At 43.5% G+C, this 21,876-nt stretch overlaps 1 protein-coding gene across 1 annotated transcript in view; it reads right to left on the reverse strand.

Annotated features, from left to right (window-relative positions):
• LOC125748506 (protein Jumonji-like) overlaps positions 1-21,876 on the reverse strand; it is a 96,624-nt gene that overhangs the window by 37,675 nt on the left and 37,073 nt on the right. The window contains 2 exon segments of the mRNA XM_049024723.1: positions 5,775-5,919; positions 11,889-12,024. Coding sequence (XP_048880680.1) covers positions 5,775-5,919; positions 11,889-12,024 — 281 coding nt within the window.

Consider the following 21,876-nt stretch of genomic DNA (forward strand, 5'->3'; position numbering starts at 1 on the left):
CAACCTATATACACAATCCACATACTACATTCACCCATCTGTCACCACAACTTGGCAACCCACAGCCCTATTCAAGGGGTTGTGTGCAGCTACTCCCTAACTTAGCTAGCTAGCTGAATGAATTAACTATCTAACTTTGCCGCAACAAAAATAGAAATGAAAATACAGTCGTGTGACGAGTTACACCTAATTGAGTTGCGTCCAATCGCATTTATGTCTGAGTTTATTCGTAAATAATGTACCCCATCAAGAGACACCTGAAAGCAGACATAGTAGGACGTTATCGACGGTATCGCGTAGTGTAACAGGTGACGGAGACTGAGCAGCACTCCCAGCCATATAATGAGCCACTCTACATATCTAACTTCTAATACAGAATGCTTACAAGTATGGATAGGAGACAGACTGATATAATATCGAGATACACCCAAACTAAATTGCATCTGGTGGGTCCTGGTCCCAAGTCGACACAAGACTGTACAGTGGTGCCTGCGGTTCACGATCGCTGTGATCTACGAACAATTTGGTTCACGACCAAAAATTTAGCGCGAAAATGCATCGGTTCGCGTACAAAATTTGGCCGATTAACAGATTCCTTTTTTTATACTAGTGTAGTAGCGGCGGGGCGCATATCCCAGCATGCCCCGCATGCAATTGTAAATAGAAGGATCAGAACAGGCACCCAAAGAGCAATGATCCCAAATAAACAAACGGGAAACACAAGGTTGTAAGACGCCGAACTGCAAAATGCACATACGATGGAAGATTTACACACACTAAATACACGCGAGGATCGGACCGGGTACGTACAAGACACGGGCAAATACACGCGGGACAGTATGGAAAAGCAACCATTAACATCAACAACAATACAAGGGTAAAGGACTGTTAAAGATCGTGATTTCCCCGGCAAGCAAGTCTCCATGTCTCTCTCTGCTCCAGCGATACATCAGTCCTCCCATCGCCACTATATTGTGTTTTTCTTTATAAAAAAAAAAACAGAAAATTAATTAACAAAAATTATTATTTGGTATGCTTGTGAACGAATTAATCGAATTTCAATGCTTTCTTATGGGGAAATTTGCCTTGGTTCACGTACAAATTGGTTCGCAACCACTTTCCTGGAACGGACTGTGTTCGTGAACCGCAGGCACCACTGCATAAAGATATTTGGTTATTTATTTACTTATTTACTAATTTATCCTTATTTATTATTTGTTTGTTTGTTTGTTTGCTTGCTTGCTTGTCCACCACCCCACCCCCATATTTTGAAATCTAAATGTTGGGAGGCTTGCCAAGAACACTACAGAAAATATTACAACTCACTACAAACTGAAATTTAATGAAGGGTATGAGGTTGCTAAAAAAGACATTCCTTTTTCACAAATATCCATCTTTGTAGGAAAAAAAACGATAGTTTAGCCTCATAAAGATAGCAAACCAGAGATGCATATGGATGAAAATGTTCCACTACTTGTTTGCAGTCCCGGACAAGAATAATAAAAAATTAAACGTGCAATAAAGGCAATCTCCTTCGACGGATACCGCCACTGGAGCTGAACAAACCAGTGTTTTCCCTCATAAATGCACTAAAGTATGCAGGCTAAAATGAAGACCTATGGCATTCGATCGTACCACAGAGATCTTAGCTTTCTTGTTTTGTAGCGTCATTTCGCATAACTGCTAAAAACCTAAACGCAACAATGTACGGCAGAATTCAACAAACGGGCATGTTGAATGCAGACGTACTCTTGCTCCTACCGCTGTTATGCAATACGCAGACTGAACTGGGACAAATGCAGCCCGATAACGTCTTTATTTCACACTGACATATTTTGTATAGCCCTGCGATGGGCTGGCCCCCCATCCAGGGTTGTTCCCTGCCTCGTGCCCATTGCTTCCGGGATAGGCTCCGGACCCCCCGCGACCCAGTAAGGATAAGCGGTTTGGAAAATGGATGGATGGATGGGACCTATCAGGAAATGAATTGAAGTATTACAGCATGCTGAACAGGCTAAATGTGAAACTCCAGTTTTGATTAGCTCGAGCTGGTCATTGATTCAAACTTGCCGAAACACAGATAAAACTACTTGAGAAATTTCAAATCAGACAGACACATAGCAGAACAGCAGCCATGTGAATTCAGAATCCTTCCAGCTCTCTCCCTACAAAAGATAACGTGTTTTAAAGGTAACTCTCCCTGGCCACTCGGCCCAATTTCCTTTGATCTCCCCCACTAAACGAGAACACAGGGAGACCTCGCTCTCCTCCTGTTTTGGCAGCTGGTTCTGGTTTTGGTGTTTGACTCTACCTGGCCTCCCCACCCTGAAAAAATCTAAAACAAAATTTCCATGGTCTCGGCATCCAAAGTTGGAGCCAAAGCTCAGTGCTTCTTGGTTGGCTGAGATGCCCAGTCCCAACAGAGCAGCAGTGTCTAAAACAACTGCGCTGCCAAGAGAAAATGAGGAAGAAAACTACACAAGGCCAAGAGGTCTGAGCTTCCCTCTGCGCCGGCGGGAGCATCGGCCGCTGACACAGGCTGCACTGTTGTGATTCTTACAGAAGATGGCTGTCACTCTGGGGAATGTGACAGTCTGCGGCCCAGGCAAACCCAAGAACGCACCTTTTCTTTGTACTGCTATGTGCATGGCTCAGCAGTGCAACACAACAGCACAGCAACTAAAACTAATGCAACAGAAATCGCCTCCACAAACCAAGAGGCAATAAAGTACGGACACAGCCCCTCAGTGAATACAGCACCTACCGTTGTTTCTGAAAGGGCAGAGCAAACTTCTTTTATGCCTGTGTAAGGTACTGATTATCGGCATCAAGCGATTTCGGTTCTACCGACACGTCTACAGTGTCTCCGGGGCTCCGCAGATCGGCTAAATTACCTCTCTGGCTCCTCCATGTCAAATAAACATTAACTGGGAAGCATGGTTAGCTTTTCATACCATCGCATACTATATGAAGTACAGAGCAGAGAAGTACCTCTGAAACAATAATTAATGTTCCAGGAGCCTCTCTCTCTCTCTCTCTCTCTCTCTCTCTATATATATATATATATATATATATATATATATATATATATATATATATATATATATATATATATATATATATATATATATATATAGATGACAGCAAGATGACAGGTTAAATAACCCTCTTTCATTTAGTAAGTCAACAGGATTTAAAGGGAAAAAATCAGAAGACAAAAAAATAAATCAATTAATCTAAAGAGTGCTAAAAAAGATAACAGTAATATTGTACGAGCATGTTACTGAATTTTTATATAATCATTCTGGAAATCATCTTGCGACGACTGCCCCCCTCCCCCGTTCTAGGGTATTCACAAGTGCAGATCAGTTGCTTAACACTTTGGGACAAATGACAGCGAATTATGAGCAGGAGCTGCAGTTCAGATAAGGAAGAATTTAGCCACAGACGGCTTCCTCACCGCCGCAGAACAGCTGACTCATAAAATATGGGAAAACGGCAAGCGTGTTTGGGTTGCCTTGATCAGAAGAGAGACAGTCCTGCTGAGTTCTGTAGCGCTAATTTGTCATTTTTCAAGGGGCATTAATCATTGTAAGGGGGAAGGATGGAGGGGGGGGTAAATGATATTTCAGAAATCAGCTAACGGCTGAACCAGCTCTGCAATTAACAACACATCTCCGACTTAATGAGAAATCAAGGAGCTGCAGATGGACAGACAGGGCTGGGGGGGAGGAGGGGACGGTTCATTTTGGGAACCTGCAGGGAGTCCCAAGGTCCAGGAATATATTTTCATTTGCCTTTTCGCTCCTGTGGGCTACTGAGTTTGTCGGCACGACAACCCGGAACTGCAGAGTCTGTATTAATTTACAGGTACAAGATGGCAGTTCAAGGCGCCAACAGGAATCGATGAGCATCATTCGCAGGTCAGTGTACATTTTGTTCTTCTACTACTCTTCATCAGAAGGTAAATGCAATAAGTACACACCAAATAGAATAAAGAAAACATCTGGATTTCAGTCATTTTAGAGAAGCCATGTATATTGTAATCAAGAATATTGTAAATCATTTTGATCAAGTGAAATTCTATCAGGAAAACAATGGACAAATTATTCAATCATTTCCACTTGTTATTAATTTTGAAAGCACTCAAGTACTTACCGGACATTACCGGATGGCCCGGTTGCCGTGGCGCCTAGATAGTGTGGGTCAGTCATGACAGCCCAGGTTTCAAGGACCCTAATTAGGCTTTTAGTGACAAGTGTCTGACACTAAACACAGACCACGTTTACCAAGTCAAAGATGAAAAATGACACCCAGGGTCACTGAGAAGTCGGGAGAAAAGCCTCCAATGAAATTTCTCACCCGCCTATTAAAGACAATCCTCAAAGCAAAGAGAATTACTTCGAAAAGGGTGTTTCAGGTGCCTCCCCCTCAATGCTACTTCATATGGGCTCAGTGTTTCGTCCAGTGTTTACCTAAGAACAGCGCCAATGCAGCCACACTGCAATCCAACAGCAGGCTCCACAGCATGAGCCATCGTACAGGAATCACACATTTTTACTTTCATCAGTTTTAATATTGCTTGCAAAACATTTTAATATGCCAAGATCCATCTGAGACTGTCAGCTTTTTACTTTTTAGTTTATAGATTTGAGACCCGGAAGTAACAACAATAATGCATTTTGATTTTTTTTTTTTTTTTTTTTAACTACTACTACTAAATCTGATAAAAATGCAGCACCTTGAGTTTCCTCCCATGGGCCCCAAAGTGAGTTCAGGCCCATTAGGCCTTTAGGGTGTGTATGGTGGGCCATCAAGCTCACATGTTCCATACGTTCCTGTCTAACACCCCATTTACCAGGTTAGTGACTGATACTGAATAAGCAGTATTTGAAACAGACTGATCATTGCTGTTTGACACAGTGATAACCTAACTACCAACAGATGATCACACAGGCATCTTACACCACAAAACGTCATCAAGCTACAAACAAAACCATGCAAACAGATCCTACAGGCCACTGGTCCATATAAACCACCATTACAAGAAAGGCTTGTACCTACAAGCTCCTTTTACAATAACACGACGTGACATAATATGTGCAAGTTTTAAAATATTATCCCTTTTCACGCTGAACACCATGAAAAATAACGTATTTGCAGAGAAATTGATATTTTACAGTTTTTTTTTACATTGACGTCACTGCAACATTAATTAATAAACATTTAACAAAATAAAATAAACGGCAGGCTTGAGTCAACCCTCTGTGCCCAGTGTTGGGAAGGGTCAGGCACACGTAATAGGCTACTACACACCCTGTTAAACATGTAATAAGTAATGTAACTATTCTGATTACTTCATCAAAGTAATGCAATTACATTTGGTTACTTTTTGATTGTTCTTCTCACAAATGCCTTAAACAGCAATAAAAAAGTCCCATTTTTCAGATCCCCACAGAGATCTGTGAATGCCAAAAGACTAGTATTTTGTTTGGTTACTTATGGTTAAGGTAGGGGGTGGGTAGGGGTTAAGGTTGTCATGTTGGTGTTCGAGTTTTTCCCATAGAAATTAATGGAGAGTCGCCATAAAGATATAATTACAAACCTGTGTGTGTGTATGTATGTGTGTGTGTATACAGTACAAGTCAAGATGGAATATGCAAAAACTGAGGAATTCCTCTGAACTTTATACTTGTACAGATGACAAATAAAACATTTAACTCCACTCCACACCTTCCCCATCACACTAAAGACAACTGGAGAGATTCACTCACCTCTTCCTTGCAGGGCCATCTTCATAATAGCCGTTGCTCCCATCAGTACCACGGGACGATGTTCGGGACGCTCCCTTTTCATTTGACACAGCTAGCAAACCTCCCTTTGGCCCCGATCTGCTCAGCTGGCCATTAGCCAAAGACCCTGCAAGTTTAAATGAACACTGTAGGAAAGGCTGAAAGCTACAACACAACACAAGCAGCTGATGTTTCCTGTTGGACCCAATGAAACAAACTTCGGGTTCATTTCTTACCCAAACAGATAGCTAGACAGATGAAATTCCAAACGTGTGAGTATATAAGTGTGAGTGCCAAAAAATGGGGCTCAACATCCACAAATACCTTGTTAAGAGCAATTCCAAAATCAATCCCACTTTTGGAGGCAGTCCACTGTCCAAATTTATTATATTGCACACACCTGCATATAAAGCAACAGCAATGCAGGAAAATAGCCAAGATAACGAAGTATTAAATGGGCATTTAAGCAATGAAAATCACACACAAACAAGATTAAAAGACAATTACACAAGTAAAATAATTCAGCAACACCAAAAGGCTTCAAGTGACAGCAGAGCACGGACGCTGACAGCATGAAACTCTGGGCTTCCCAAGGACAGTAAGTCATAAATAAATAAATGACAACAGCCAGGTCCAGCTCTATTCAGCCCGATTGATTTGGTTTGTCTACCCAGCCTTCTCTCCATTTCAGTCAGTCTCACACCAGCAGTTCTGTGAGAGAGGCACAATGCATGTCAGCGCAAAAAAATATTATGCTGATTTATCCGCAGCATGTCCTTTGGGTCCGATGGAGAGAGAAAAAAACTCAGATTTATGCGTGTTTAACTAAGCCGATCGCCATGATCTTGTTCTCTCGCCGCTCTCCGGGGACGCGGCTGGTGACGTGCGAGATGTTGGCTGTAGCCTATTAGCAGAAGCCGAGTGATAACCAAGCCTGTCAGCCCGGTGTAATGCGGAACAGGGAAATGAGCCAAAAAAGGGGCATTATTCAGAGCTTAATTAACTTTACTAAATGATATTCCTCGTAATCATGACTGAATAACTACATTCCTAATGGAACATCAAGGGCTCCATATTAACAAAAATGGAGACTCATAAGTCTAGAATCGCCTGCATCAACACTTAAATTTTTTGACAAACATTGCTGTAAGGACAAAGGAGTTGTGGTTCCACAGTATAAATCCTGCGTCTGTAAACATCACTGTTTGGTAAAAACAAACATGTTTGGCACAGCAGTGCATTCAGACCATGATTCTACTTGCTAAAGCTGCTGGACAGGACAAAAAAAACATCACTGTTTAGCAAAAGTCTCTTGGAGCAAAGCATAGACTCTTCACAATAGAGAAACGACACCTATATTACAGCCTATTTAAAAGATAAGCCGAAGTGTTAAATTTATGGATGTAGATGAGAGCAAGAGTTTGACAGTCAGCCGACAGCAGAGGCAGCGATATTTATGAAAACGAACACATTATAATCCACGATGTCCGCCCTACTCCGACGGGACCCTTCATTTCCCTTATCCCTGATTAGCAGTCAGACACACTTCTCTGTCTTGGTAAAGGAGGTTATCCAACCTCATCACCAATCATAAAGACTGAAATAAGCAGATAAGGTCATGCACTTCCTGAAAACACGTATACATTTTATAAACTGGACTACAAAAACAATAAAACGCTGTGCATTTTACATTTTTGAGAATTGCATGGCTAACTTGCACAAAGGGTATATTTGGCATTGGGAAATGCTGGCATCCAAAACCTCTGGCAAGGTCCTACCTGCAAGAGCAATATGCCAAATTGTCAGGTCAGTCAGGGCATGTGGGTAACTACAGTACCACCACGCAGCAGCCTGTACAGGCTAAACAGCAGCTTTTTAAACCATTCTGCACAATTTTCACAGTCATTTGTGCGAAAGGATAGAGCCAAACTTAATGCCAGTGCCAGACTCCTTTAGAAACCCCCCGTGGCCTCTTTTTAAGATGGTATATATTTTAGACTGACAGAAAATGTAAAAAAATAAAAAGCACTACACCGTGTATAAACATGTTATTGATGTTTATTCAGTTCTGATTTGTTTACTTCTGTGTGCTTCAGACAAAGTCCCCCTGCTTTCCATTATGGAGGACTCAGCGTGTTCAGCCAGACCAGAGGCTGCTGCGTCCTGCTGCTCGTCTGTCCTGAGGCAAACTCACACTTCCTTGGACTTGGCGGGCTGACAGCACCCCCCTGCCTCTGTATCTACCTGGAAGATGATGACCCCCCCGCTGCCCCACAGGTGTAACCCATGGCTTTGCCCCTCTTTCTTTGATAATCAATTGGCAAACACATTGTTAATTTGCCCCTCATGTGGTAGGACAGCAGCGATTTACCCCCGCAGGGGTAGTTACATAATTTGAAAATGTCGCTGCGCAATGAGGAGAAGGAGAGAGGGAGGACGAGAAAAACAAAGAAAGATGGATTAAGATTCGCTTCAGGATTCGCTGAGGAAGCCAGGCGTCGGTTTAAAGTGCAGCTTTCCGGCCGTGACAGCATGCATTAGCAGGTCATGAATGCATTAGACAGACAGCTGGTAGCGAGGAGGCACAGGCAGAGGAGGCACAGGCAGAGGAGGCAGAGGCAGAGGAGGCACAGGCAGAGGAGGCGCAGGCAGAGGAGGCAGAGGCAGAGGAGGCACAGGCAGAGGAGGCAGAGGAGGCACAGGCAGAGGAGGCATAGGCAGAGGAGGCGTAGGCAGAGGAGGCAGAGGAGGCACAGGCAGAGGAGGCAGAGGAGGCACAGACAGAGGAGGCGCAGGCAGAGGAGGCAGAGGAGGCACAGGCAGAGGAGGCAAGGAGGCACCGGTCAGAGGAGGCACGGGAGGCTCAGGCAGAGGAGGCGCAGGCAGAGGAGGCACAGACAGAGGAGGCAGAGGCAGAGGAGGCACAGGCAGAGGAGGCAAGGAGGCAGAGGCAGAGGAGGCAGAGGCAGAGGAGGCAGAGGCAGAGGAGGCACAGGCAGAGGAGGCACAGGCAGAAACATGCTGGCCCAGGATACACAGGGATACCAGCGTCTCAGGAGAGAGACTGAACAACTGAAAATCTCTCCAGTAAAATACGCAGCTGTATCGAATGGCAAAATGGTCTAAATAACTGCATCTATAAATAGAAGCTGTAATGAGAACCTGCCCAGTGAAAAACGTGACACAATACGATAACAGGAGCCACTCATTTGCCTTTTATATTGAAATTGGACTGAGGTGATGAAAATGCAGAAGTTGGCACTGCAGTTTAGTTTTGAAAGGATTGACCTACTGGAAATCGATCAGTATATAAATAAGAACTTTAGTGCCGCAGCAGACTTGAAATAGCCTATTGTCTTTCATTTAATGATGTGCGTATGACTTGCAGATTGCAATAATGTGAGGGGATATCATTGTAAAAAGGAGACTGGAAAATTATGCGGTCATCAGTCACACGATGAGGTGGGGGCTGGGGGCAGAGGCTGCGTGAGATTCACCTAAGGACAGGATTTTTGGCTCTGCGTCCATGTTTGCTTTCCTCATGAGCTGGTTAACAAGTTTCAGCATTGCGCAGAGCTTGGGGTCTCATTTATCAATTCTGCCGACGAACAGTCTAAACGATACGCACAGTTTAACGCACAGAATGATATTTATCCATTCGTGCTTATGCACAGATATATGCGTATATGTAGGAATACTCCCGACCACGTGACATATGAACCCCTAGTGGCAGAGAAGCGTAACTGAAGTAAGTCGATCAGCACATAGGATATGCAGACTCCCACTTAATTATAAAACTTGATAGACACATAGAATGATCTAGTTATGTTCGCTCAAAGTATGTGCAGGCAGGTCGTGCTAATGACAAGGAATCGCAAGTCGTATGTGGTCCATGCCCAAAGAAATATACATACATCACTGTCACTAAATACATGCTTTACAAGACAACTGACATGTCTGGCGCAACATTTTCGGCAGCATTCACTTGTTTGGCTACTGCGGTGTGCAACACTTTTGCTTGCTACAGCCAATTAAATACAATCACAAAAGTATCTTACCTATTTCTGACAGCCCGGCCTCACCCCTGTCAGTGTCACTATGTGAAGTGATTCCTCTTAGGGACGTTTCGGCTACGATGTCAGCTATTTTACCACCCAGAGGTGACACTGACCTGGTGCTTGTGTCGCCCCGTGACACAGGCGTGGGATCTGTGGGCAGTAATCCTGTTCTAGGCGGTCATTTTCAGATCCAAGTGCTTTATCCTCACCTCTGCCGCTATTCATTATAGGTGACACAGCACTAACTGCATGCATCACCTCTCCCCATGCTTGGTCCTTCTCTTTCATTGACTGGCCACTGGAAAATTTGCTGCACAAAATCTAGCAAAACTTCCACCTCATTCTCTGCGATGTCCCGTTTAACCCCTCATGCACATTTCATTTGTAAACTTTATTTCTTAATAGCAAAATACAGTTGAAGTATACAGTGCAAAATATATTACAAACAGAAATAAGGACATTGGATCTCTTCAAGGTATCCTTTCTGCAACACGTGCAAATCGGCGTGTTATGTGGAAATTATAAGCTCATATGTGGCTCATTGAGGTCATTTATTGAAATCAGTCTTGCCATGCACACAGTCACATTGACTGCCTGAGATTTACCAACATTCACTTCGTACAGCTGTTCATAAGCACGAGTGATAAACCCTCTTTGCCTGTGCATACCAGTGATTTGTATGCACACATTTAGGAATCGTTCTACACACACTTTGATAAATGAGACCCCTGGTTTTAAAAGACTATTATATTCCATTATTCTTCTGCTGCAAGACTCTCTTAACCTAGCATGAAGAAATCACTCCCCTTTGAAATCCACCTACACTCTTCTCCCTGACATTTATTCTGAAATGCACTCAGGCTTACAATTCACTTACAGTATGTGGATTTTCCTTTTCAAGTAGCATCAGTTCCCCTTTCGAGTCGCACCAACACTGTATGAGTGAAAATATAACAGTACAACATATTCTAAAGGGGAATTTAGAATTTTCCCCCCTCGCAAAAAGAAACACAGCAGAAAAAATTGAACTGGACATGTACACAATCAATCCATCTATCCATTATCTGGGTCTTAGGGCTACATGATGAATGTCAATTCCTTTTGATATATTCAACACTAGTCTAGCACTACACCACCAATTAAAAATAATATCCATGATTGCTACCAAAAAGAGATTTTTTTTAACTATATAAAAAATAAGCATAATATGTAGCTGATTTAAATTCAAAGCACATGAGTAAGTGCAACCCCAAGCACTGCGTGTCACAGCGGATGGAAACGTTTTCAGATGTATTTTTATTCCGCTGATAAGGTCAGCATCCTACTGTGACTTATAATGCGTAGAAAAGGCAGCCGGCCACAGAGGAACGCTGCACAGTAACGCCATTCAGGAAACCTTTCTGCTGCCATCTCTCCGTTAGCCAGATAGACACTAACATAGCCTGCAGCCACAAGTGCCACCATTTGCCTTTGGTCGCCAAATTATTCTTCTGCCAATAGATAATTTATTCCAATTGCCCCAGAGAATGTTTAGCGTTACTGTTGACTGGTTATTCAGCTCGAGCGTCAAACGGAGCCTAATTAGAACAACCATTTGGTCCTGTTTCCTCCCCCATCACCGCCAGCATCTCAGCTTCTCGCACCGCATCCCACACCATCGCTGACATTTACCCTCAGACATACTCCACCCAACAATCGGCATACCTGACCTAATCCTAAAAGCTTCTTTTTCCCCCCAAAGGGCAGCGTATTGACTGGTAACATAGAACAATAAAGCGCTTTACATGAGGTTACCCACGAGGCTACTTGTTTTTACGACACACAAAACCTTCGGCATCTATCCGCAGATCGCAGGCGTGTCATAACGGATTCAAATCGAAGCTTTTGTAACTGGACACATTTCTCTGTAATTTATGGAGAGCAAACTCACTGGAATGGTAATGTGAGGCCCAGCTATTCATTATGCATTAGCAATGCTAAGAGGAGGCATTTTAAGCCTGACTGTTGAGACGTAACGCGCCCATTTCCCGATACTCACCGCTGATGGTCTTGAGTCCCTCGTCTAGGTTTTCCCCTAGCTGCTTCTTCTGGGAGCTCTTGAACTCTTTCAGGGAGAGGTATAGTACTTTGCGCACCACTCTCTCTTCTGACCATGGGATCCCATCATTGTCATCCTGTACGGGAAAGAAGATAAAGATGTGAATGGGTTTTGGGATTTGTAAAGTTTCAATCAAAAGGACCCGGATTTTACTTAAGCAATAAGTTCTTACTATGTTAATGTGAAACTGCTGGATGAGTCTTTCAATCAAGGAGACAAACCAGTCAAAGCACAAGAAGAACTGAACCAATTAGCCAAACACAGGGGTCTTTCAGTTTTAGAGTAAATTTGTAAAACCCGAAGTAGCTCAAAGTGTCCACTCTGACATGGATTATCTGGTCACCCTAGTGTGAAATCACCTCTTCACCCTGCAGCAGCGTCAGGACAAACTGTATGTCTTCAAAAACTAGCACAGCCACGTACTTCTCCATATGCCTTTTTCTAAAATAACTCTCCTTATTGTGTAAACAAGTATGTCTCCCTATTGCCAGCCGTTCTGGGTTTTAACATTCGATGCATGCAACACCTCAGATATCTACAGAACAATACCAGCATGTCAATTTTGTGGAGCTTCTGGGCTTTTCATCCACTCCTACATTGTCAAAGTACCATTAGAAGCAGCCTGGCTTCACTAAGGAACGTTACTGGCGTGTCACTCCTGCAAGCCAGTGGAGCTCTTGTGTGTCTCATTCATTCCTACCTGGTATTTCACTGTATACTGAGGAGTTCTCTGCCTTCAGCTTAGTCTTTTTTCCTCTCAGCAGCTACCTGTTGCCATCAGCATTGATTAAAAAACACAAATCCTTCTCCACCATACCTCTACTTTCACCATAAGGCCCTGCATGCTCCCGGGATCTTGATTACTTGACTGTCAGCCTTTTTTTTGTTGCAATATAGCATTTTACCTATTATAAAATACAATTACTGCTTAAAAATCTCCCTGCTTCCTGCATCTGCCACAGAATGAACCAGCCTAAAAAAACTACCATGATTTCCATTGAAGTAAAGAAGAGCCTCAGATCAATCTTTCATTACAGTGGCTAAGATGGCAATCCAGTTAACAACAGACAAGTTGTGATGTTGGCAACACATTTAACTTCTCGCACACCTTTGCAATACTGGCTCCCAGGGATTGACAATTTTTTTTAAACATTCACAACTTGTCTCAAAATTGGGTCACTGTTGACAACAGGAGGTGCTTCGGATTCCTTTCAAAATCCATCCCGGCAAACGTGTTCCTTTTGGCACCAAGCCGCACATATACTGTATCTGCACCATGGAACAAGAAGATCAGAGCAGATCCTTTGTTTCCTCATGCGTGATTCCATATCATTGCATACAGAGATTAATCATAGAAATCCCTCACAAGAATAACTGTTATTTTAGTATGAATGCATGTGAGACAAAGCTTTGTATTAGATATTACCAAGAGCCAAACTAACTAAACTCCTATAATATGTCAGCCCAGATGTGAAGGTGAGGGACACCATCTGAAAAGCAAAATAACCCAAAACCAGTTCCTCAAAATACCACCTCCATGGCAAAGGCAGAGAACTTTGTCAGCTTCCTGTTGCTTTCACACAATAAATATTTAGCTTTTTAAGATCAGCGGTGTGGTTCATTTTCCATGACAGACGGCTTTGGCCTTGGAAAGCTGGCCAAGTTCAGGGTCCTGAAGAGCAATCAGCACTGCTGCTTTTTCCCGACGAGGCCAGCGGCTGAAAAGGCAGCCCTGACAGAGACAACAGAGGCACCTCTGCACTCGTCCTTCTCAGCTGGCCCACTCCAAAACCTGAGGTCACCAGACCATGAGAGGAATCCACTCTCCCTCCTCTGTGTAGTTGTTTTTTTATCCTAGCAATGATTTTTGATAAAAAAAACATTTTATATGATTTCTGTTACATTTGCCTGTGATGCCAGCTCAAATGTGTGTAATATAAGTATGAAATGTTTCTGCTAAATCTATGATACCCGCTTTGGGGCATCTAGGTTGTGAATATTGCTGAATGTAATATAAATTGAAATGGAACTGAATGTACCAGACTACAGATCAGCAGTAGAAATCTCGGTCAGATGTTTCTCGTGGCGACTTAGCACCTGTCCACCCACACGTTAACGCAGAAGATTTTTACCCAGAATTCCATAGATATTTGGATGTTAAATATGGTGCTTTTTCTCTCCAAAGGACCTGGTTGCCTGCAAAAGTTCTTCATCATCACTAGATTGAAACGACTTAGTACTATTGATCAGCTTAACTTCAGTAAGCCCAATGCAGGTATACCTGCCATAGATCCATCTTTTTATTGCAAGCCAGCAGGCAACCATTACAAGAAAGACCATTCAACTGGCCATTTATTTTTATCTTTTCCAGAAATACAGTGTAAATCTATTGGAAAATTGGGCTTGATAGAAGGATGAATGGATGGATTTTCCAAAAATGTGATTTTCATCTGTAGAAAGTTGGGTTGAATGTCATTCTATCTAAAGAAATTAAAATGATTCTTGATGTCAGACGAGCAACATTTATTCCAAACCTCTGAGATCCTTCCACCCCCCAAAACAAATAACTCTCCACTGAGGTAGATGGTGGCGCAGGAGATAATGCTGTTGTTGGGCAAACGGAGCGTTGCAGGTTCGAGCCCTGGTTCCTCTTGATCCCATCAAAGTGTCCTTGAGCAAGACACTGAACCCCAAATGACTCCCAGTGAGCAGGTTAGCACCTTGCATGGTAGCCTTTGCCACTGCTGTATGAGTGGGTGAATGTGAGGCATGAAATGTAAAAGTGCTTTCAGTGCTCGTAGGAGTAGAAAAGTGCTTTATAAATGCAGTCCATTTACCATTTTACTGATCACTTCCTCTGTCGAACCTTGATTTCACTCCACTGGAAGAAACTCGGCAACTCAACAGCAGCCATCTATCTATGCAGGAGGCCAGGCTCAGGAGAGGATCCGTACTATGGAAACTGCCAGATAATCCACCCGGGAGGCACGGTCTGCAGTGGAGCCCCACAAGACAGTCTACAAGAAACAGAGCCACAAGAACCTCCTGCTAGCTGCACCGAGAGCAAAGGTGCACATCTACGTCTGCATCATCACATTCGACAAATGCCATTTTAAAGCAGAAGGTAAACAAAAACAAATAAAATTTCCTGCATGGTACAGGAACACAACGGCGTGATTTCCTATTTGTTTCCCGACAGAAAGTATCACCAATGATGAGCCAAATCAAATGTAACATAATGTATTTAATTATTCAGAACAGAATGAACCTTTAATGCTCTACAGGTACAAACCTGCATGTCAAAGGCTCAAGGAGGGTCAAAATCGCAGATTTAAAGTGTGATTGCTGCTCTGATTTCTGCACCGGTGACTAAGTAACGAAGCCCAGCGTTTGCCTCCCCCATGTCACCCCGCCTCTCCGGACCCCACATGATCCCCCAGCAATACAGCTCGCCCCGCAGCCACAAAGGAAATTCTGCACAGCATAAGGATCACGGCTCTTTCATTCTAGGGGCTCCATGAACAATGTTTCCCCCGCAGGGTTTAGCAAACCACTGCTGCACCAAGCCAGCAGCACTGTGTGAAGAATTACCTGCGTCTGGCCCTGGAACAAATGCCAGGCATGGTACGTATGCGCAGTGTAATTAAGAGCAATAACATGAATGACATTTTGCCTGCGTTCACCAGTATTCATGCAATTCGCCCCAAAATCTAAGAGTGAGTTAAGAGACTAAAACACTATGTCAAGCATTCAGGATCAAGAACCAGTGGGTTATACACAACAGGAACACAAACCACGTACACATCTTCACCCCTGCTTAACCTCTGACCTCACAATTCCCCATGGCTTTGCCTTCTGCCCTCAAACTAAATCAGTACCCCTTACAGTAGAGTCACCTCTGTGGTGATTTATTTTGGCCACTCGTCCAAAGCTCCAATATGCCTCGAGGGAAGAGCAAAGATCATCTTCTAGGCAAAGATGTTGTCGAAACCGATCAATCCGGCTGCAAATAATTTTGCTGACTCGAAATGTGAGACTCCTTTAATTATTCAAAGACTTTTCGTGCAAAACATTTATATGTTGCTGTGGCTCCTGCAGTTTTGCTCTGTCAAACAAATACCAGCAAATTAAAATAGTAAGTGATACAACTTCCTTTTTTTCTGGAGAAATATCTGGAGTGCGTGGAAAACATTACAGAATTTTCAGGTAGCTTAAAGGGATGTTTGTTGTGCAAATGAGCCTGAACTTGAGTAAAGAGGACGAAATGAAGCAGGGGTGACAGTGAGGCACCCCACTGCTCTGATGGTCCCAACTTTGCACTAACACTGGGCTGGTTTCTCCTTATATGTAAAAAAAGCCTTAAATGGACAAGAGGCCAAAGACACCCTGGCGTTCTCCATCAAGTGCTCATCCCTGGATCTTGGAACGACCACACTCACAAAGTCTAGTTAATCCTTTCAAATGTACACTGTTACCACAAGCTGAAAATACTGAAAGCCCCCTGACTTTTACCGTGCGTAGCTCCCACAACCAGCAAGAATCAATAGCGGAACTAATTTTGTTTTATATTATTTCAGGCAACACACTAAAATCAACGTGTTTCGGCAAACTTCTGCTTCAAACGTGAGGATAAAAGCAGGCAAATGCTCAGCATACTGCTGACAGATATTTTACAGGCTTTTTAAAAGTTTCACCTTTTTTATTCAAAATCACTTTATAACATTGACTTTTCAAAGCGAAGGCTTTACATTTTATGAATTCCTCTTATGTAACTCATTATATCAGTTGTTTTGCTCTCATTTTGCTCCATGGATAAAATATCCATCCATCCATCTAACCACTCATCCAGGTCAGGGTTCCTATCCAGGCCTATCCCAGGGAGTACAGGGCACAAGGCGGGGGTACACCCTGGACAAGATGTACAACGTAACATTTCCTTCCCATTTCTAGTGCAAAATGCACTTTAGCGCCCCACACAGGCTGAATGCTGCACCTGCTGGTTCTGAAGCCACCCACACATCTCTAGCCCGGGAGATGTAACACACACGGAAGTATTAGTCATATTACCAAGGCATGTGCCGGTATCCCTGTACTACTCCCTCGGGGCCTGCAGCATGTGAAGTTGCTTTAATTCATCCAGACCTTGTACCTTTCAATCCTATAAAATACCAGGATATAAATGACCATCAACCCCCCAGGTGCCCTTGAGCAAAAAATATGGGACACATATGAGGGGTACTGATGTAGCTTATTTCTTTAAAAAAATCAGAGGGGCCTCTTTGTCCTTCTCAGTTAAAGCAACCGCAAAACGTTAAATCAGAGGATGGCCACGCACTAAACCCACTTCAGCCCTTTAATCATAACATGTTTAATTAAAAGCCCTGGATGCTGTACAGCATCTCACTGCCCTGACAGAGGTTGGCTTCTAACCGGAAAGCAGAATTCATCTATAATTGCTATCATTGATTTAAAAAAAAAATGGATATTAAAAAAACCACCCAGCATTTCCTGACCGTTGCTTGCTATGGCTGAGATTAACGCAACGTGGAAACCACACACTAACTAAGGCTGAGACTAAGGCTGTTCTGGATTTATTTTGCCACACTCTGGTGGAACATCAGCATGTACTACATTTATGTCAGTGAGTATAAACACACTAGACAAGAGGGCACCGAGATAACATCCGGCACGGCTTAGGGGTAGTTAAGGCAGCCCTATGATACAATGCAAGGAATCAATTTGGGCTTCAACCACTATTACATTTCAAATAAAAGTAATCAGAGGCAAAATACACTTAATACTTCAACATTCTGTTTCTGATTGCCCAGATGCCTGTGTGAGAATGAGAGTGCGGTATAAAAACACACGTGCAGCCAAGTTTGTGTGTAGGTTAGTTTACATACATAGGTCACCCGACAATCTGACAGCAGTCCATCGTTAAATGGGGAAAAATATAAAGCTATTGCTAAGAAAACTTCCTGTTTGCCACAGATTTCTGTTTGAGTTTTTATTAGCCTTTAAGGTCACACTTAAAGCACTCATGTATAATGCATTATAGATTCCTTCATAATACATTATAATGCATTCATATAGCATTATAAACACAGCTATAACTATTTATAAAAAAGCACAACATTATAGCCATGCAAGAAGCTCTATGAAGCTCTCATCTATAATATACTATAGATACTATCATAATGTATTATAATGGCTTATACTGACCATATACAATATATAGAACATTCATAATGCATAATACTGTTATGCCTTTTTATGAATAGTTATAGCTTTGTCTATAATAGTTTATGAATGCATTATAACGAATTATGAAGGTGTCTATAATGCATTATGATGACTGGTTTAAGTAAAGTGTTACCACTTTTAATATTAGATGATTAATTTCACTGCTTCCATTTATTTATTTATTTGCATATGACGTGTTTAAGTAGTCATACTGCCCATCCCAAAAGTATATTTAAACATCTTTTGAGTATTAAGAACATCCCAGTAATTAAAAATGTGTCTGAAATACGCGTTCCTCAAACCAACAACGTGAGGGATCTTAGGGTGGCGAGAGCTCCAGCAGCTGCCTGGGTCGGGAGCGGAGCTTGGGGAGCAGAAGATGGCCCTGATGTCCACCTGGTCATCATCACAATGCGGCAAGCGAGGACAGGCAAACAAAAGCGCTGAGTGTGGAGGAGGAGGAGCGGCAGGAACTGGCCAGCGGCAGCCAGGAAGCGAAGAGCAATTCGCGGGCAATTACGGCGTCGGATGATTGACAGAAATTGCTTGATCTCTTACAGCCCCCCCTAATGGCCCCCTCCTCAGGAAACGGCTGGAATGTGGTGGGGAAGCGGAAACGAATGTCACCGCTGAGTGTGACAACCTGTGACTCCACAAAACTACAAGCACAAAATCCCGACCTGCAACTATGGAACTCGGGGAGATGCAATTCACAGTATTCACTTAATTTACACACCATAATTAAATGTTTTCTTTTTTTTACAACTTTCTGTTCTGAGCAATGATTTTCAGTTCTGTTGAGAATTAAAGTACAAAATGTAAGCAGCATGGATATTCCCATTATATTTATATTCAAAATAGACAATGCCAATCTTTCATTAACTGTGCATGCATGTCTATATTATATTAGAGTATTTAAGCATCTTATTTTCTCTCTCTACCTACTGAAAACAGACGTTTAAATGAGGAATAAAAAAGCTTATGGGGGGGGGGGGAGTTGTATCTACTGTGACCTCCCCTAGGACAAGAACTGGGGAACCTTTTGTTTGGAAACCAGCTCTAGCTGCTGGTTCGATCTCAGAGCATCTTACAGTTGTAAAAACAAAGTTAAATAATGGTCTCGGATGTCTAGCTGTGATGTAACATAAACAATTTGACTGAGTACGCCGTGTGCTTAAAGACAAGGCTCCACACCATCTGCTCGCAAGATTCATCCCTTTAAAAAGCTGAATAACAGGCGATTCAGTGTGAGGCCAATGCGTGGCTCACTGAGTGTGTACAAGCTGTTAAAAACCTGCAGAAAAGATGAGCAGAGCAAAATACATCATGGAGAGTCAAAGAATGTGACCTGGTCTAAGTAGTATCAGTGGAACCATGATTCCTGCAGCTGTCTCTGATTTGAAAAGGCATAAATATGCATGTAACGCATAATATAAACATTTTTCTCTAAAGTCAAAGAAAAAAAGGTAAATTGAGTAGCTGTGGAAATAAATACCACTAACTGGATATTCTTGAAGTATTCTCTTTGCCCCTCTTGGATTGTTTCCAGAACATTCACCAAAGCAGCCCTCAGTGCTTCTGACCTCCACCCATAAAGCAACCTTTTGTGTTGCCCCCCGAAGGCCTGTTTTGAGCACCGCCATGCACAGAATGCACCACTGACCCCCAACCCCTGAATTCTAGCTTTTCTGGAGGCTTATCTGACCTTATGCAGCCAGGGAAGGCAATGAAAACCAACTGCCAGATGTAGATGCTGACCTGCCGGAAAGGAAGGGGGGGGGGGACTTAGTAAAGGGCCTCTGCCCCCTTAAAGCCCCACACTGGCAGTAGAGGGTCCCACTGCAGAAGCAGTATGAAGGGAGCAGTTGCTCTGGCTTGCTACCATGGTAATGTGACCCGTGCGGTGCACCCTATGTCACTTAAGGCAGAACAGTCTTTTGTTCCGGCCCTGAATCGTCCCAGGAAGAGTGCAGCTGCAGCCAGCATAAAAAAGAAGGATCTGTTTGCAGGGACAGGGATCGCAACTTAACTGAGATCTCCACACACAGGAAATGACTGCCCTTTGCCACCATGCTGCAGCAACTGCACGCTGCTCGCTCAGGGCGCTGCGAGACTAGTTCCTTAAATAGCCGACTGAATCATTGTCTGTGACGCAGTCGAAGGTCCTTTTCTGCGACTCATCCAGCGACCTAACAAAGTCTCCTGATGCCTAAATCCAACTATCCTTGGAGGAGTGGAGAAAGAGGCAGAGGGGAGACATAAAGACAGTTGTGTGTGTGTGTGTGTGTGTGTGTGTGTGTGTGTGTTTGATGGGAGCTGCATGTTCCTGTGGCTTTTCCCAAGGTTTTAATGAATTGGTGTGCCATAGTGTGCCCTGTGACGGACTGGCATCCAGTCCACGGTGCACCCCAGCCTTGTGCCCTGTGACGGACTGGCATCCAGTCCACGGTGCACCCCAGCCTTGTGCCCTGTGACGGACTGGCATCCAGTCCACGGTGCACCCCAGCCTTGTGCCCTGTGACGGACTGGCATCCAGTCCACGGTGCACCCCAGCCTTGTGCCCTGTGACGGACTGGCATCCAGTCCACGGTGCACCCCAGCCTTGTGCCCTGTGACTGACTGGCATCCAGTCCACGGTGCACCCCAGCCTTGTGCCCTGTGACTGACTGGCATCCAGTCCACGGTGCACCCCAGCCTTGTGCCCTGTGACTGACTGGCATCCAGTCCACGGTGCACCCCAGCCTTGTGCCCTGTGACTGACTGGCATCCAGTCCACGGTGCACCCCAGCCTTGTGCCCTGTGTTTCCTGGAATTGGCTTCAGGCCCACAAACATTGGGTTTTAAGATGTACTGTCTGAGACATATAAGGATTAATGGATGAACATATACACAAACAAATTTTTTTATAATACCAAAAAATATCTTTATTTAGTATCTTCAAAATATATTCATGTATATATCTAATATGACACTTGGCATAAGCCCATTCTGAACAGTAGGAAGCTCAGTCCTCCTTATTTCCAGGAATTAATGACACCTAAGGAATCCAAGCAGAACTGATTGCCAAGAAAATCTAAAATCTCTGTCTCCTTCGGTCTAAAATTCTTGCTATGAATAGGCAGTTGAGGAAAATGTGCTCCGTCAGACCCTGCTCAACTTTAATTAAATAAAAAAGCGAGGGACCTTGATACCTCGCTTGAGAAATGTCTCGCTTCAGAGCAGTAAGCCACAGGCAACCGAGTGTCCCAGGAAGGACAGACGTATCTTAGCAGACTGTCTGAGATGCTGCGATTCGGCAAATCTCCTTGCTAAGAATGTATGGAGGAGAAGGAGAGTATCAAGGCAAGACATAACACTGCCAAAGGACATATCAGCCATCCTAGACACTACAGGGAAACAGGCTTCAGCTCTTGCTTGAACTCAAGTTGATGATACTGGAAATATGAATGTCAACTTAAAAAATCCAAAATCACTTCAGATAATTAGAGAACAAGGAAGCAGGGAGCTGCGTGATGACAAGAAGTTCCGGAACATTCATCAGCATATCACCCATTGATGCGCCATGTCATGACAGAATTATTATTGAAATACAGCCCCCGCCCCCCGAATGTCATGCCCGGCTCGTCCGCTCCTCGTGTGTGCCACGCCCCCTGATTACCCACGTGTGCTTCCCTGATCGTCTCCA

Source organism: Brienomyrus brachyistius, chromosome 9 (genome assembly GCF_023856365.1).
Source record: "Brienomyrus brachyistius isolate T26 chromosome 9, BBRACH_0.4, whole genome shotgun sequence".
In the NCBI taxonomy this organism is placed as follows: Eukaryota; Metazoa; Chordata; class Actinopteri; order Osteoglossiformes; family Mormyridae; genus Brienomyrus; species Brienomyrus brachyistius.